The sequence below is a fragment of the Tachypleus tridentatus genome, chromosome 6, assembly GCF_004210375.1.
Source record: "Tachypleus tridentatus isolate NWPU-2018 chromosome 6, ASM421037v1, whole genome shotgun sequence".
NCBI classification, from domain to species: domain Eukaryota; kingdom Metazoa; phylum Arthropoda; class Merostomata; order Xiphosura; family Limulidae; genus Tachypleus; species Tachypleus tridentatus.
In genome coordinates this window covers 87767023-87785613 of record NC_134830.1, presented here as the reverse complement: position 1 = coordinate 87785613, position 18591 = coordinate 87767023, and the positions used below count along the sequence as shown (strand labels likewise).

At 33.3% G+C, this 18591-nt stretch overlaps 1 protein-coding gene across 4 annotated transcripts in view; it reads right to left on the bottom strand.

The window, feature by feature from the left end:
- LOC143252974 (tubulin epsilon chain-like) overlaps window positions 1–18591 on the bottom strand; it is a 103089-nt gene that overhangs the window by 28061 nt on the left and 56437 nt on the right. For all 4 annotated transcript variants that reach the window (XM_076505942.1, XM_076505941.1, XM_076505940.1 and 1 more), the window contains 2 exons: window positions 748–814; window positions 90–210 (listed from right to left, as the gene is read on the bottom strand). In XM_076505942.1, coding sequence (XP_076362057.1) covers window positions 90–210; window positions 748–814 — 188 coding nt within the window. The remainder of the gene's footprint in view (window positions 1–89; window positions 211–747; window positions 815–18591) is intronic.

The window sequence follows — 18591 nt, the reverse complement described above, 5'->3', positions numbered from 1 at the left end:
ATATTTTTTAAAAAAGTAAACCTAGTTACAAGTTTCAAAAAGAAAGTTTTACTTTGATTTTTTTTTCTTCAAACAAAACTGTTTCACACCTGATTCTCTACAGGTAATGCACAATCAGCAAACATAGTCAGTTGGTGAGTGGCCAAGGCTGCATTATAAGGAGATATAACAACATCATCCTCTCTGGATGGATAAACTGGTACTACAAACCTAAAAAGAGTGACAAATATAAGGTACACGTAAGAATTATCTATTCATATAAAATGTAACCCATCACACAAGATGAATAAAGTATACTGTAATCTCAAAATTTACTATCACAAAAGTCACTCATTGCAATGAGTTATATCATTAGTGCTTATAAGTTTACAGTCTATATGACAAAATGGTAAGGTTTTTGGTAAAGGAACAGTACAAAAAAATTTAAAGATTAAAATTTGGAATTTTCACACTGTAATTGTTATATACTAATTTGAAATAGAAAAAAGAAATTAACTGCATAAACGTTCCACATTAAAGCACTGAGAACACATATTTGCCCCTAAAATATGAAACATTGTACAGTAATCTCAATTAAAAATTAATAGCATCATGGATAAAACATCAAAATATGATTTTTTTATTTAAGTTCTAATTCTCTCATTTTTTCATAGAATTGATTTTTTAGCACTTGAAAAAAAGTTAACAGCCGGATTTATAAAACAAAGCTACATGATTTTTTCTTATACATCACAGTAGAAAAGTCACCTTTGCACTGAAGGAAATTCTTCAGATAAATTGGAAAGAACAGATGTCCCCATACCAGATCCAGTCCCTGGAAAAGTACAGAAACTTCATAACTATAAAAACAGTCAATAACGGGTCTAGCAAAAATAAGTCTACTTGTATAAAGTTTATTTATTCTGTTTAACTATTTTATATGGGAAACATGACCTAATATATTCATACATACACATGCTAAGGCATGTGGGTAAATTTCCATGTGTAGAAAGACCATGTTGGTAATGTGTTTAACTTGCTACTGTTTAAATATGTATTGCCAAAGACCGATTTCTTCTGCTAAACGAGTCAATGAAAACTTATGTAATTTAGTATCACTTAGTTTTTCAAGTGTGAATCAAATTATGTATGTTTAATAATACATTAAGGCTGCTTATTTCCCACTTTAACAATTGGTTCAGTCTCTTTCTTCAAACTAAATCAAATCAGAAAGTCAGTTTTAATTCCACACAGCATTTTCTGCTGTTCATCATTCTACTGCAGTAACTATTCTCACCTGTAAGGTATTCAGTACACCTGAGAATACCGTAAAGTAAGGTGCTAAGTTTGATTTTTGTGTTGTAGCCATGGGAGTTTCTGTTTTTATTAATGAGTGTACTTTTCAGTAGAAATGTCAATTTTTACAAGTCAGAGGACTTGTGAACAAACTAAGGAAGGAAACGAGCAGCAAATGAAAAGTTCAAGGCTCAAAATAGTAGTCCATTGGAGAGCTTGTCTGCTTATGTTACCCAGATACTAAGATGTATCCCATGGTATATGATGACTGCAATGATATTGTCATACATTCATGGAAGAACTACCAAGTGAAACAATGTGGTATAACCTTCAGGTGAGAGACATCAAAAGTCTAAATACATTCTATCTGTGACAATTAGGTTTGACTGGTAATTCCAAGTAAGTTTCATGGGAAGAAGACGCCTGCAACTACTGTATACCCTGTCAAGATTGTCCCCTGCAATGACTACACTGTGAAAAGCTTGTGTTCCATCAAATGTTACATAGTCATCGATACAGTGGATAACACTGATTGAGCTGGGTTTTCATTCATGGTTATACCATGGCAAATGCTGATAATGTCTTTCCCCATATGGTACTTTGGAGAGAAGGTTTAAAGTACCTACTTTGATTAAGGGCTGGAAAACCACTATCAACAAAATTACCTATATCTTTATTGCCCAAAAAAGCATGTTTGTACAGTTTTGCTCTGCTCAGCAGGTACAAGAATGTGGATAGCTATACATGGCTTCTATTTGTCTATCTCTAGAGAAGTAATAGGAGTAATTAAGTCTGGCCATTGACCAGGGAAGTATTCACTCAACATTTAATAATCAGGCTATCTCATTCTGGTATAGGTGGAGCTACAAATGTACAGGCAGTGTAGTATACCAATTCACACATACATACTTCATGCTCAGAAGTAGTGTTTTCCACATGCAAGTGAAGAGGCATGTCTGGACAATATCACCCACATAATAAAGAAAAATGTCTTGATTCCATGTTCTGTTATAGAAATTGTCTTAAGATTTCCCTTGCAATAGGTAAACTTTACTTCTGTGGAAAACATTATCCAATGCTAGCCAGATTAATCTAAGAATGGTAAATTGCACAAGTTGAAATGTGAGTCACAGTATTTACATGACCACAGTTAAGAGAGTTATATCCATCTGCTGCAGTGATACACAATCTGTGCATGAAATACCAGTTTTTTGCCAAGAAAGTTAGACAAACTCTCTGTAAGTGGTGACACAGTGAGTAATGTGAAAATAACTGGAACTAGCTGCACACCTATAGTTGTTTATGTTGCATTGCATCACAGAACAAAACGATTGTTAGAACATCAGAAGGTGTTAATTCTGATATAAAAATATAGTGTTATAGAAAACTTCCAAACAGATATAGGAAAAATGTTGGTATTTTAACCACTAAATATAAGAAGCCTTAACTATAAAAAATACTACAATTCATTGAATGTTTTATATTTTAACACAACAAAACTGTATTAAACATATTTGAAAACACTTTAAATTTTCAAAATTTTATATCTTCAACAAAAAAATGGCCTTTGTTAGGTTATTTTGAATAACTCAGTCTATTTCACAATCCCAAATAATTAAGGATATATATGACTTAATCACATTTCAATAACTATTAATACTTATAAGTGAAAGTAAAAAATAATGTAAATAATATGTCAGTCATACTACATCTGCTATATCTAGGGTCAACAAGGCCTTTTGCTCTGTAACAGAGTTCATCAGGCGAGCTGAGGTATAAGAGGCAACTACTTGTACAAAAACAATTTGAGTGCAAAGTTAATTAACTGTAACGGAGTGTACCATGAGATATATCAAATGACTGGTATTCCATTGCAACAATAAAAAAAAACTTTCAGTTTATGCTTCATTACTAACAAAGGTCACACAAAGATTTAATAAATTTCAAAGATAATTTTTTAAAAATAATACACTTACTACAACTTTTTGATTACTTGTTACAGTTACTGCAACAAACTGCAATGAACAGCACAATAAAATAGATAAATAAAACACATTACTACATATTTATATTTACAAAACAGAAAGCATATACTGTAAGAAGTAACAATCTCTGCAAACTGTCACTAAAATGGAATAAACACAAATATCACCTGTAAATATTCAAACAATAGGGCATCATGATGTGACCACAAAAACTGTTTGGTTATGATGTAGTTCTTTACTCACCACTAATAACTTAAAATATTTTAGGTGTTTTAATAATGTGATAAACTATTACAATTAATTATCCATTACTATTCAGCAGGCTAATCGAATGGTTTAAAAGCTAAATAGATACCTCAATTTCTTATTTTCAATTTTCTACATCAGGAATTTTTTTATACATAGAAATTCTTCAAATTATAAAAATTAACAGAAACTTGATACCTTTAACATATGACAAAATCTCAGTGAATTTGGGGTTGAATATGTCAATGTGTTTGTGAAGTCACATGGTTACACTGGTCAGACAGTAGAAACTTGATATCAGATGGTCTCATGAAACAACCACAATACAAGGTTTCTTGAAGCCAGATGAGATATATTAAATATTTAAGGGTAGAATCTTGTGGCCTTCAGAGATTGCTTGACTACTGAAGCAGTAAGTAGGGAAAACAGTGTATGATAAGGCTCTGAGTTTATTTTAGATGGGTGAACAGCATTCCTTTCTGCAACAGATAGAGAAATATTTGGATTGAAAGGCACTTGTTTATCAATCCTTTAGATTTGCCTTCAGGATACTGACAAATTAAGTTGAAGGATGAAAAAAAGCTCTAAAACTTTTTTTTTAATATCACACAAAGCTACACGAGGGCTATCATGCTAGCCATTTTTAATTTAGCACTGTAAGACCAGATTGAGGGCAGCTAATCATCACCATCCACCACCAACTCTTGGGCTACTCTTTTACCAACGAATAGTGGGATTGGCCATCACATTATGATAACCCCCTGGCTAAACGTTTAAACACAGTTTGGCATGATGGAGATTTGAACCTGTAACCCGAAGATTATGAGCTAAATGCATTAACCACCTGGTCATGTTGGGCCCACCCTAAATCTGCTTTCATCTCTTGAAATGTTTTGTACAAATTCCATGTCATATCATTAAGTCTGTATAGCAAATATGCCAGTTCTAAGTGGCTGCTGAAGCTTACACTGAAAGGGCTGCAATGGGATAAACATCTGATCTATGTTAACAATGCACTTGTGTTTGCAAGTAGCAGCAAAAGTGTATAAGAAAGTCAGGCTTATAAATGAAGCCAGAAAATGTTCATTTATGTGTACTTAAGTTAAATTTCTCTGTCATGTTGAGGAAAGGGATAGTCTTAACAGACCCTGTTTATAACACAGCATTTTGATCAGCACCAAAGCCATGATTAAACAAGACCTGTAACTCATAGGCTTCACACTGTATTGCACAATTTATGGGCAACTTTCCTAAAGTTTCTGCACCATTACCTGCTCTGATTACAGATTATGTTGATAGAATTAAAATCTTGGTTTGTTTTGAATTTCATGCAAAGCTACATGAGGGCTATCTGCATGAGCTATCCCTAATTAAGCAGTGTAAAACTAGAGGAAAGGCAGCTAGTCATCACCACCAACTCTTGAGCTACTCTTTTACCAACGAATAGTGGGATTGACCATCACATTATTGAAAGATGAGTGCACAAGGTATAAAAACACTGCAAGAGTACAACTTTGTAGTACCTCACTGCTGGGATTGTGACATAAAAATACAGATTGTTTACATCATTAGACAGTCAGAGTTTTTCCATTAATTGAATGTCCTGACCACAAACACTGTTGGCACATGAACGTCGTTGCAGCAGCAGCAATGAAATTGGACCTTAGAGTACCTAATGATTCCAGTGGTGAATTGACACTAAGTAATTCTTCATAAGCTATGAACAAAGCAACAGAACAATACAGATATAGCTTGGATGATACTCGTCACGCAGCAAAGTGAAACATGACTGTCATAAATCAGTATAAGACCACAGAGTAGTTACAACTCCAGTGAAGTCATTGGGGTAAATCATCAACTGTGGTTCTTGAACATATGATGTAGCTAGAGGTCTTTAGAATTTTTAGCCAAAAACTAATTCAAACTGCATAATGCAAGAATTGGAGGCCACCATGATGTTACTTTTATATATCTGAATATTGAAAGTAATTTTTGTCCACTTTAAGACTAAGAAATAGTGAAAACGCAAAACTAGTGTTCTGCCTAAAACAGAGTAAACTCCAGCAAACAGGTATTGGTCTTCCATTATAAAAATATAGCTAGTACTCTTCTTTATATTGAATAAGGTAGCACAGTATGTGCTACTTCTTCTAATTTTGAAGAAATCCATAGAGATAATAGTAGTACTTATCTACTAAGCTGTATATAGTGTTGGGTGTGGTAAAGACTGCACTTTTATGTATCATTACCACTCTGGTGGTTTTGAAGAATGAGTAATATAAATTATGAACTCATGATTGCAATTAATGCTAATCTCAAGAAAAATGACTGGGGATATGACATACATTTGCATTTAATATGTCACAGTATTTGCAAGAATACATGGAGGGGTTGTGGTCTACATTAGTTGACACATAAATTTGCATGTAAACAGCTGGATAATGTTTTTATATGAAAGTTTGTATGTGGAAACTGCACCTATCTTCGCTAGTACATGCCTGCAGTAAGGAATATGTCCACATCTGATTGGACTAGTTCTTATCTTGTTCTTCAATAGCTCAGTCAGTCAAAATATGAGTTTTAGCAGTAATGTAACACACATAAATATGTGAAACACATTGACAAACGTATACTGTGCATCATTTATGAACCTCTTGGGCACAGGTTAAACCAGAAGTCAAAGGATAGTAAGAATAATGTTTTGTATGATCATAGCTCAACCTATGAGGATAAATATGTTGAAAGTATTCATGTGGCTGTTAAGAGGTCAGACAAAGGAAACACACAACAGCATTGATAGTTGGCTGACACTGACCCAATGATTGATAAATCTGAGATTAACTACTAGACCAACAGTTAGAATGGTCACTTGATTGGAAAAAAAAATTACCTACTGAAATGAAATAGTAAAAAACTATAATACATGGCATGATAGGCACTTGATCATCATAAAGTTAGGAATTAATTGACTGTTAAGTTAATGGTATTAAAAGAACCATTAAACAAGTTCAGCAAAAATCTGCAGAGCTTTGTATGATAGCTATTTCAATAAGTATAAAGCCTCAAGTATTAACTTTGCCATCCATACCCATACTTAAGCAGAAAATTTGCAGTGAACATTGGCAGGATGATTTTGTGAAAAATTATCTATATTAATGTGTATGTATCAAAATGTAAAACTGAAGTACCATCTATACAGAAGGATATGAGACCTGCATATGACTGGAGTTTGTGATGCCAGAGTTTGCAAACATACATGCATGTACCTTCAATAGAACCACTGAATTCCAAAATTGAAGATCTTGACAGAAATGAAGTTTCAGAAGAATCACACAAAGCTATGTAAGGTCATTCATTAATGCTCCCTTATCATCCAATTGATTACCAATAATGGTGGAGAACACTGAGGCACCTACTTTGTCAGCAATGCTAACACCAGTGAAGAAATCAAATGGTAGCCCCAACAGTTGGAGTTTCAGACAAAATTATTAAAACTAATCTGACCAATACATTGTACCTCATGCTGCCATTCTCAAAAACTACTGCTCATCACAGCCAATAAAATAAACAAGACCTGGGCTGTAGAGAAGAGTGACAGGTGGCTAGTATTTTGCCATGTGGGGCATAGTTTATGAAGTTCATACAATTTCTGATAAATGCAAAAGAAGATAATCCAGCAAACCATCTTTGCCAATAAATGTCTGCTGCTGAAATGGAAAACCTGTTGTCAAATATGTAACATTCTAATTCTGTGGGTAAAACACTATTTCTGAAATATTATTCTTATTTTTGTAAGTGTGCAAGAATACAATCACCACTCTTCATCAGTAACTCCACAGTTACAAAAAAATAACGCAATGTTTTCTTTAAGGTTTGATTTATAAAAATAGCTGATAAACAACACGAGTTTGTGAACAATTCCATTGCTTGGATGATAAAAATATAGTTACAAAATAATATATTTTCATAATTAAAATTTCATCTATAAAAACTTTACTTATGATAAATATTAATAAACATTTCTATTGTTTGTTGGTAACTATACAAGAGAAATGTTTATTAATATTTATCATAAGTAAAGTTTTTATAGATGAAATTTTAATTATGAAAATATATTATTTTGTAACTATATTTTTATGATAAATATTAATAAACATTTCTATTGTTTGTTGGTAACTATACAAGAGTGCTTAAGTTTTTCACAACATATATATATTATATAAAATGTGTGTGTGTTTGTATGTGTATGATAGGATTTCACAGTTAAAATTAAACATGAATCGATAGCAAACCTAAAATAGACAAGAAAAGATGTTGTATGTTACACACACAACATATTTATTTTCTTATTTGGGCCATTTTCAACAAAATGATGTCTGTTTTTTTCTGTCTTCTCTGGGATCAAATTTTATATTTCAGTGGACATACTGATAAAACTGATTTATTCCCTGAAGGAAAAAAAAACTGTAAAGTTCTTTGGTCATATCAAAGAGAACACTGGATTTAAATGTGACAAAAATATCTATACTGTTACCTGGCAAAAGTAGAGACTATAATAAAAACGTTGTACAATCTCATAAATGATGGAAGTGTATTTTATATGATTATTAGAAAAATTTCAGGTTTCTTAAAAAGAATTAATAATTCTAGTTTAGCTTATGTTATATAATTTATCCAAGAAAGATTTATAGTCCAGATTTCTGAAATGAGCGTGTCTTTACCGTTACCATGGACAATGTTTCCCAAGGAATGTTCACCAATATCCACAGAGATAGCAGCAATTTAGCTCATATGAAAGACCAAAATGTAGGGATCAGCCATATTGGCTCCAAAATCAAACAGAACGTAGAAGCGAACAAGAATCTGTCAGGTAAGTTGCAACACTAAAGTTGTCTCATAAATACAACGTCTTTACTGTTACTGCCAAAACGTGTATGAAAACATATAAAATCACTGTAACATATATATATAATGAGTATTTGTTATTTCCTCAATCAGAAGAAATGTAAGTGCCTCATGGCAAAAGGTCATTTAAACATTTTTTGTGGTGTCTTTACCATTGTTTATCTAGCAAAAGAGAGAGAGAGAGGTAAATTAAAATTGTTGATCAGCCCTTTATATGGTTTTGCTGAAATTGAAAAGTTGTAATGCTTCTTTGCCTGATTATATAATATGATCAACATAGTAAGTTTGGTTTAAACTGTTTTGAAACAAATCTGTTGGCCAAGATTGCCCAATACCCTATCATTAAAACTGGTACCATCAACCATTGTACAGTAGGACCTATCTAATTCACAGTAAAAGGGGTCCAAAACACAGCGTATTTTACAGTTTTATACCCTGCAAATTGTTTGAAAAGTTGTAGTGAAATTAGTCAAAACATGTGAACTTTTACTCGTTGTGTAAGTGCAGCATCTTTATGTGCACATTGACAGCTGGATGTAAAGTGCTTGTATGAGTGAATACTCATATAAAACAAACTAAATTAGCAGATTTCAAGCCTATATAAGCCATTTTGTGTGTATTTGATTGCTTACACACTTTATTGTTGCCTGAATTTCTCAATTACACAATTGAGCAATGCAGCAATTAGGGTGCTGCATGCTGGCAAAGATGATGGTTTTCATGGAACAATCTACTTGTAAAGTTTTGGTATCAAAAGCAAAAACCATAAGAAGCAATCCATAAATTATTTAAGCATAAATTAATGAGGTCTCTCTGTACTTATGTTCTTATCCTTTTTTATAACCATACAACTTGGGCTGAGTCAGCAAGTTTGGTAGAGTGTACATGAACAATCATTATTCTGTCATTAGTGTTAAAGGCATTTCAAACATTATATTTCAGGTATCAACAATGTAAGGCTCAAGGGAGAATAAAAACTATACGAGGTCTGTTAAAAAAATATGTGGACTGACGTCATAAGACAAAATGTACTTTATTTAGAAGTTACAGATCTGGGACCCCTTCAAAGTACTCTTCTCCCCAACACACACTTATCCCAACGGTGTTTCTACTTGTTGAAATAGTCCTGGTATGCTTCGTTTGTAATGTTCTCCAGCTCCTTCATCGCATTTGCCTTAATCTCGAAAATCGTCGTCCTTTCAAGGGTCTTTCGAGTTTGGGGAACAAGAAAAAATCGCAAGGAGCAAGGTCAGGTGAGTAGGGAGGTGGGGAAGAACAGCGATCGAGTGTTTGGTCAAAAACTCACGAGTTCTGAGGGCTGAATTTCGCAGCAACGCGGCGCATCTTCAATTTTTCGGTCAAAATCTCGTAAAAAGATCCAACTGATATCCCACACTCTTCAGCAAGCTCCCTGACAATCAGACGTCGATTTGCCCGCACCAGGGTGTTGATTTTGTCGACGTGTGGGTCGTCAGTTGACGTGGAAGGACGCTCATTATCTTCAAGGGACTGTTGACCATCCTTAAAACGTTCATGCCACTTGAAACATGCTTCATAGTAACATCACCGTAAGCCGTGTTAAGCATAGCAAAAGTTTCAGTTGCAGATTTTCCAAGTTTAACACAAAATGTCACAGCAAGTTGTTGCTCCTTCAGGTCATTCATTCTGAAATCCGTCAAACGAAAAAATTGCACTTCACTTAAAACTGTGTAGCTAATACACAAATGAAGATATCTGCAATCGGGAAATGGCGTCGTAATCAGCTGATCTGTGTGAACCTAGCGACACCAAGCGGATTCCCCTGGAACCAACTGGAGCCGCGCAATTCAAACAGTCCGTGTATTTTTTGAACAGCCCTCGTACATAGTCTCAGTGAATGAAAACAGCAGGCTCAACAGCATATATGGAAACAGGAGAAAAGAAGACAATGGGCAGTTGTAAAAGTAGAACCAAAGCCTCAGCCACATTTCCAAGTCTCTGACCTAACACCTTCCAAAAGTCTTCAAAGTCCTGAGTGTCCTCCATTTCATCAAATAGTGGTGGGAAGAAAGAAGCTACGAAGAGAGGCAAAGTGTGCTTACAGAAAAGTCAGGAGCCAGGAGGAAACAATAAAGAGCTTGAGGAATGAACTGAAAAAAATGAAAATGAAAAACAAGAAATTATTACAACAGCAAACAAATATACCTGAGAACAACACAGGTCTGAACACAAGTGGGACAACTGCTCAGCATGCAGATTCATCACCAGCAAAAAAGACAAGATTAATGGTTAGATCTGGCAAAATGAAAGCTATTCAAAAGCAGCTGACATCTGGCTTTACACTCTCAGATGAAATAAAACAAAAACTCAAGGGCAAAGCAATGGTTAGAAAAAAAAAGTCATTTTGAAATGTGGTTAAAGGATAGTTTCTAAAGAAATATAGATTGATGAAGAAAGCTGAAAGAGACCTGGCCATCTCAATGAGACAACTAAAGAATAAACAGAATGAGATAAACAGAACACTGGGAATGGATGACAGAATGCTCAACAAGTATCCAACTGCAGTGTAAAAACTAGTGAATTACTTTTATCAGAGATGATGTTAGCAGACATGCTTCTGCTAAGAAAGAAACTATTACTCAAAAAAAAAGAGAAGAGACTGGAAAGATACCTATATGACACATTAAAGAAGTTGAGGATGAAATTTCTGGCTCAAAATCTGCAGGTTTCCATTTCTTACACTTCCTTTACAAGACTTTGTCCCTTTTATGTTGTTTGTTCAAATGTAAATAACAGGGACACCACCGAATGCAAACTGCATACAAATTGTGAGTTGCTTGCTTCAAAGCTGAACCAGCTTGGGGTTATAAAGAGCAAAAATGTCAATGTTATTATCAACTCTATTGTTTGTTAAAAAACAAATATGTCCTGTATGTATTTAAAATATACTAAATGCAGTAGTAGTATGAGTAACATATACATCAATGGTACAGATACTGAGTCATTCTGAGAGCCCATCAATACTACCAGTGGCAAAATAAATCTGAAACATGCACTAGTATCAAAGGTGAGGTCATTTCAGTAAACATAAACACTAAAGAATTGTTAACCGGTTCAGTTAAAAATGTTTGTAACCTGTTTGAATTATCAGCACCATGAGATTAGAAAGCTTAAAAATATGTTAGCAAGTGATGAATGTGTATTACAGATTGACTTTAACCAAAATTACGAGTACCGAAATTATGTCAATACATTTTGGAGCATCAAAGCATCAGTTAGCATTACACATTTGACATGCAACGTTCTGCAGTTCAGTTGCAGGTATATTTACAAAGTGTTACTGTACTCTATCTGAAGATACAAGACATGGGCTGGGTCACTATGGGCCCACTTGAAACCAATGCTCAAAGACCTCAGAGAAAATGGTGTAAACAAGGTCACTTTGTTTCTTATGGGCCAACAAGCCAATACAGAAACAATTCTGACTTCCTCCTAGCCAACATTCCATTTAGTTTAGGGTTTGAACGTGTGTCTTGGAACTTTCTCAAAAGTGGCCATAGCAGAGGTCCAGCTGACAGTATTGGAGCAGCCCTTAAAACTTCAGCTGACCAGATAGTAACATATGGAAGAGACATGGGGACTATTGATAATTATTTGAAAAATTACAGGTGAATATCAATGTAACAATGGATAAGATATCAGATGATCCACTAGCAGATATTAAGCCACATTTGAATACGGTGCTATCAAAATCTATAAAGGGTACCATGAAAGTATATCAAATTTTAGTTAATAAGCCGGGTTCTCTGCATCATCGAACACTGTCATGTTATTCCAAGGGATCAGGTCATAAATGTGATTGTCATTCCCAAAAACAGAATCAATGTCCACAATAATAATCTGATGATGCAGCAAACAAATCTTTTTGAAAGAAGATTAGCTGAAGGCTATGATGTAGAAATTCTTGATCTTGAGGCCCTCTCACCTGATGAAAAAAAGGAGTACCTTCTATGGAAGGTTTGGAAAACACAGGCTAGCCTCAAACTAGTTCTTGAGACACACAAGCATTATGTTGTGTTAATCACCAGAAGTGTGAAAAAATTCAGTTTACATTGGTCACTTAATTGACTTTGAAAGCATGAAATTTAAATTCTTTGAACAGATTGGTGTTCTTTCCCAGTACATCTTAAACTGGCCAAGACGAGATGATATTGTCACCAATGTTGATGAGAAATTCATACTGAAGGAGGTGATATTCCAGGGACCAACCCCATTCAACTTAGATGTGTAACACGTCACTACAATTAAAACCATTATGGCTCATGTTTAACAAGTTTTTGTCTGTTGTGAAATTCTAACACAATGTACATGCTTATAACAACACTTGCATGAAGGAACAATGATTTTCATTTTAATGTGGTTACACAAGATCCTGCTATTAATGGATCAGTATTGATTAGATACTGTTCACAAGTTTTTTATATAAAATTTTTGTTTCAAATTGTATAATGTAGGTCATTCTGAAGTTGCTGGGACAATTTTCATTTCAATATGGTTGCTCAAGATCCTGCTATTCAAAGACCAGTATTAATTTGTGTTTACAATTACTGTCCACAAGTTGATTCAATAAAATTCTTGTTTTAATTTGTATAATGCAAGCCATTCTAATTTTTGTTTTACATTTTCCAATATTTTCTAATTTTTTTAACATTGTTTGTTGGTTTTTTATCCACTGCACTTGATTTTTGTTTAAATAAAAAATATTCATAATATTTCTGATCCTTTCAGTTGTATTTCTGATACTTGGATAGTATGGACTTGATAAAAAATTTTAAAAAATCATCTACCCTAATATCTACCTATACACTTGACATCAGTTCATCAATTCTAACCTGTATTCTGTTCCAGATTACATCATAATATACAAATGCATTCTTAGACATACAATATGCAAAAACTTTCCTCCATTTCATAGTAATGGTAGAGACATGTCTTTCCTATTACCACAGTCACAGTAATGACAGATATGTAAACACTATTTTTCAATTATTGTAAAAAATTAGAATTTTCTAGAGTTGAAGCTCCATAGAAGTTAACAAATTATTGAAAATAGTAAGATAAACCTATTATTGGCAAAAACAAAAAGGAAAAAAAAAATCATTGTCTTTACCGTTACTGGCTTGTTTTGTTGAAAATGGCCCATTTAAATTACTACACTTTCATATAAGTAATCTACAGGATATACAGTACTGTGCAAAAGTGTTAGGACAACGTCAAAATTTAAATTTCAGGTTACTTTCAAAGAACAATTGAAGGAAGTCAAAGGTGAAACATCAAAATTTTATTAACCTTCATATTTAGTACAAAAGAAGCTCAGTGGAAGTTCTGATGTTCAGCAAACAGTTAATATTTTGTGTGTCCCCTTTTGCTACAATAACTGCAGACAGTTTTTCAGGCATTGTTGCAACATATTAAATCAGTGTCCTATGAAATTTCACTCCTATAAAGTTTCTTTGGAAGTAAGTTTGATTTGTCAAGTTTTCGATCTATGAAATCCCATATCTGCACAGTTGGGTTTTTCATACCCAAGTTACTTCAGTTTGATTAGTGTTTATTGGTCATCATCTTCTTGATAGCAGAATCCTTTAACAATAAACCAAACCACTGGGTATATCATGAGGGATCATTATCTGATACTACTTGTGCTGGTCCTTTATTCCTTCTATTTTGCAAATACTTCCCTGTTACCACAGCAGAAAAACACCCCCAAACCATCACACTGTCTTCCCCATGGTTTTATGGTAGAGGTTATGCACTGAGATAAGTATCTGTCACCCTTCTTCTGCTGGATGTATAGCCTACACTTAACCAAATATTTTAAGCTTAGAATCATCTATCCGTAACACCTTTTTCCAATCATCAATAGTCCAGGTTTTGTACTTTATAGCAAATTTCAGTCTCTTTACAATATTAGGAAACTAAAAGATTTTATGACTGCTACACAACCAAATATTCCATACTCATTAAGTCTTCTTGATACTGTAAATCTCAACACTTTTCTTTCATTTGGTACAAGGTAATTTATCTCATGCTTGAAATCAGTGGCAGTCCTCCTCCTCTTCTGAAGGCTGCATAAACAAAGATACTTAACATCAGTATAATTGAGTTTAGATGTTCTGCCTCTTCCTTTCCTATTTTGAACCTGTCCCTGTTTTATAATTTAGGGGAACACTTCAAGTCTGTAGCAATTTGTTGGAGAGTCCAACCATCATCACGTAAAGCTTTTATGTAAATTCACTGCACTACTGGCAATTCTCTATACTTCTTTTTTACCATGGCATAACAAAAAACTTAATATATTGCGTTGAACTATGTTTTAAACAGAACTATTATGACACACCCTTGATACAAGTATATGGGAATTCTAAAATATGATGAGTATTCTCACCTTGGCTCATTCAATTGCTAATAGGAATCAGTGAAGTATTACCATTACTTTCTGTAAAGGCATAACACAGGCATAAAATAGGAAGAATGGCAAAATATTCTCTTCCCCTAGCGTATTGTATGTCAAATTAGTATGACGGATCGAGTTAAATTATCAATAAGATATAATCTTTTTTCTTTGGTAAGTTTAAGTAATATCATTAATAATAGTTCTTTTGCATATTGCATTCCTTTATCTAATTTCAAATGAAGCACCTAAATGACTATAACAAACAATACAGTTTCTTCCTGAATGAAAACAGCTTTCCCTGCACATGTAACAAAAGAAGGAAATTACATCTTTGAAATAAAAAATATACATGTCCACAACCTGACAGTACTTTATTTAAATAAAAGTTAAAGGTAAATCATTTTTCATAAAGCCATCAAAATGCTGCTGTAAAACACTAGAAGCAGCTCCGAGTCAGCAAGTGTAGGTGTGTTGCAATCCGCATAATTTTCACTCTTGTCCTTTTCTTCCCCAGAAGTCAGCCAACTCTTCTTAAAAGCATTCCAAATGCTTGATACTTTCACAGCATTCCACGCTTCCACACCGAAATAGCTAACTTTGGTATAACTGGCCTCCTTCATTCTCCTGAAGGCTGTATATTTGTGCAAAGCCTCCATCAATCTACTTCTACCAACATTTACATATCTTAAATTTGTACACACTGTTTACAGTAATATAAAGTACCTGCAGTCTCTTTGTGAGTGCTCCTGGTGCCAATTTTGTTAAATTTCCTCTTGATAAAGTCACATTCAAGGGCTGACACAGACTCAAATATAAAGAGCAATTCCTTTTTTGGTGATGAAGAACCCTGGTCACCATAATCAGCAGTTTTCAGCCCATTCTTTTATTTCATTCTCTTTTATCCAACTTTTTTTTTACCTCACAAAAAAGCCAGTGGAAAAATTCCCTTTAGATAGTTTTTTTTTTTAAATGACCATTGGCCTTACTTGGTTCCATTAGTGAAGCAGGATAGTACAAAGCTTAAATTTGTTTTTTCATGATGTCTTGTGTCATAATATTAATGGTTGATGTGATTTTTTGGTTCAACAGATCTTGACAACAGTACACCATAACTGATGTGCACCTGGTCCATATCATCAAGGGCATACAACATATGAATGAAATCTGCCTTCTGTTTTTTAACTTCCTAAGCCGCAGGTAGCTTTTTGGTGAACAGTGATCCTAGTTCTAATAGATACTGTTTTCTTTCATGAATTTAAAACACTACACAAAATTAGTGATACTCATTTGCTGTGCTCAAAGACATATCAGGTATGAGGGATACTGTATGGCCTACTTCTCTCTATGATATAATCCAAACCTTCAGATCATCTTGCAATGTTGGTCATTTTTCACATCCACATCTGATGACTTGTTATATTTTGGTATTTCTTTTAATTTTTGCCATTGTTATCCCCACTCTTGCACAAATTTTTCATCCACTTCAAATAACTGACTGAGTGCTCTTTTACATGCTAAGAAATTTTCAACTGGAATTTTGCCATGTACTTTTAACATTATATTTTCTTAGTACTGAGAGCAGACATCATACAGCAGTAACTGTTACAGTGATTACTAATAATCTGAACAAATTTCTAAAATGGTTTAAAATTCAACAGCCAAACATGGTGGATTCAGTTAAATGGACAGCAAATGGCTGTTGTAGAAATAAAAGCATAAGACAACAACATTTTGACTGTCTTCTACCCTTTGTCTTCAAATCAGTTTGTCAACAACAATAAAGCATGATGGTAATTTAGGTTAAAGTTTATTCTTTAACCAAAGGAGAATGAAGTATAGCTATGGGTGGTCAGAAATGTCTGCTTCTCTTCACCCCATTGCATGGTTCAGTTATAGGGCACATAACTTTGAGTTCTGTTAATTTGCCATAATCTAGAGATGATATTATTTTTGTTGATTAAAGTTATTAAAGAAGAAGAAAGTTGAGAGAAGCCATAAAGCTGTAATGAAACGGAAAAGTTTAAGCGTTTGTATGATGTTGTCAGTCTTTATGTACTCTAGTGGATTGTAGATAATATGTTCTGATTCATTGTAAGATTTCCTATAGATTTAACCAATAGAATCTACATGTTACTCAACTCTAATCCAGAATCTCTGTTTAGTGAAACTTTTTATTGCATTACCATAACATGAAAGGATTCTTTAATTTCTCTCATCTTGTAAAATTGGTTCATGTCACTAGCTTGCAAAGTATATGCTGTGGATAATACATGCCTCAAAGTTTCTTGGAGCATGAGAGGTTTAGTGTAGATTTCATGGTTACTTAAATGTTCAAATTAACCTGTATACATGTGCAGAAGGTGCAAGGGCAGATTTAATATAAAGGTGTCACTGAAGATCTATATGGTTTAGTATCATATAATTTTAGCTCATGAAATAATCAAATAATTTGAGTAATAGCTTATTTTGAAAGAAATGACTTATTGTGTTCTTTATATAGTTTTCTTAATGTTTGGTTGCTTTCTTTCAATTAATTCAAGTTAGAAATTCACTTTCAACTGCATGACCTTTTAACACTTACAACCAAATTTAATTATCAATGTATATCAATAAAAATATCAAAATGCAGTTTATAGTTCATATTTTCATGTAATTTTTAATTTCTTAATTTCAACAGTAAATATTTAAAGAAAATTTTAATCTTCACTTTCTGTATCATACAACACTTCTTAGCTCCAAATTGCCCATTTTAGGTTTCTTTTCCATCCCTCTATGGTTTGTTACGGAATTATACATTAACACATAATGTATCCCTGAGCTAAAGTGTAATTTACTGCCTCTACGTTTCTTACTGTAGTAAATGAGATATACAATGAGATGAAACCCATATGCCTTGCCCCTCATTGCACATTTTATCTTTTAAAAATACCAATTACCTCTGACATTTACTATTAGATTATTTTGAACTAATAGAAAGAGAATATTCCAATTTTTCAAAAGTTGGAACAGGTTTTGAGAAATTTTTTCTTGGTCCTGCCTTTGCTGGAACTGTTTGACCATACATTGGAATTATTTAATTTAAAGCTTAGTTAGAAAGCCAGTTAAATTATAGGAGTTTTGGTATATTTTATTTTTCCTGTATGGCAATATTTTGAAATATAAATTTAATATTAGACATAAGAATTATCTTTCAGGCAAGACTATGGTGACAAACAAATAGGCCTAGGATGCAAGGATAAGGGTACAAAAGCTCGAGAAAAAACAAAATTCTAGATTAAGAATAAGAAATTTAGTGCTTACATCTACTTTTTTATTTAATATAAAAACAAAATTGTAAAAATTAGAAACTTACTGGGTTAGAAATCCAAATTTAAATTAAAAAAACTCAAGATAGAACATGCATATCATGAAATAAAGCTGTCCTATATAATAAACAGATTTTACCTTTCACTAAAAAGGTTTGCAGCTGTAAATAAATGTAAATGAAACATCTGTTACCTTTGACTGTAAAAATAAATACCGTATAATTAGTTGTTCCAGTGTACAATTATTTCAAAAAGGAAAAAGGTTAATGCAGTTTTATTTTGTATTTTTGTTACACGGTGGTAACAAAAATGGTTAAATTGACAAAGCCCATATACAATTAATGTTAAGATAGATAAGATACAAAGTTTAACAATAAAAAAAATTTTGATATAAATTTATGAGGTTCTAGAAATTTGAAAGCTATAAAATAAAAGAGAA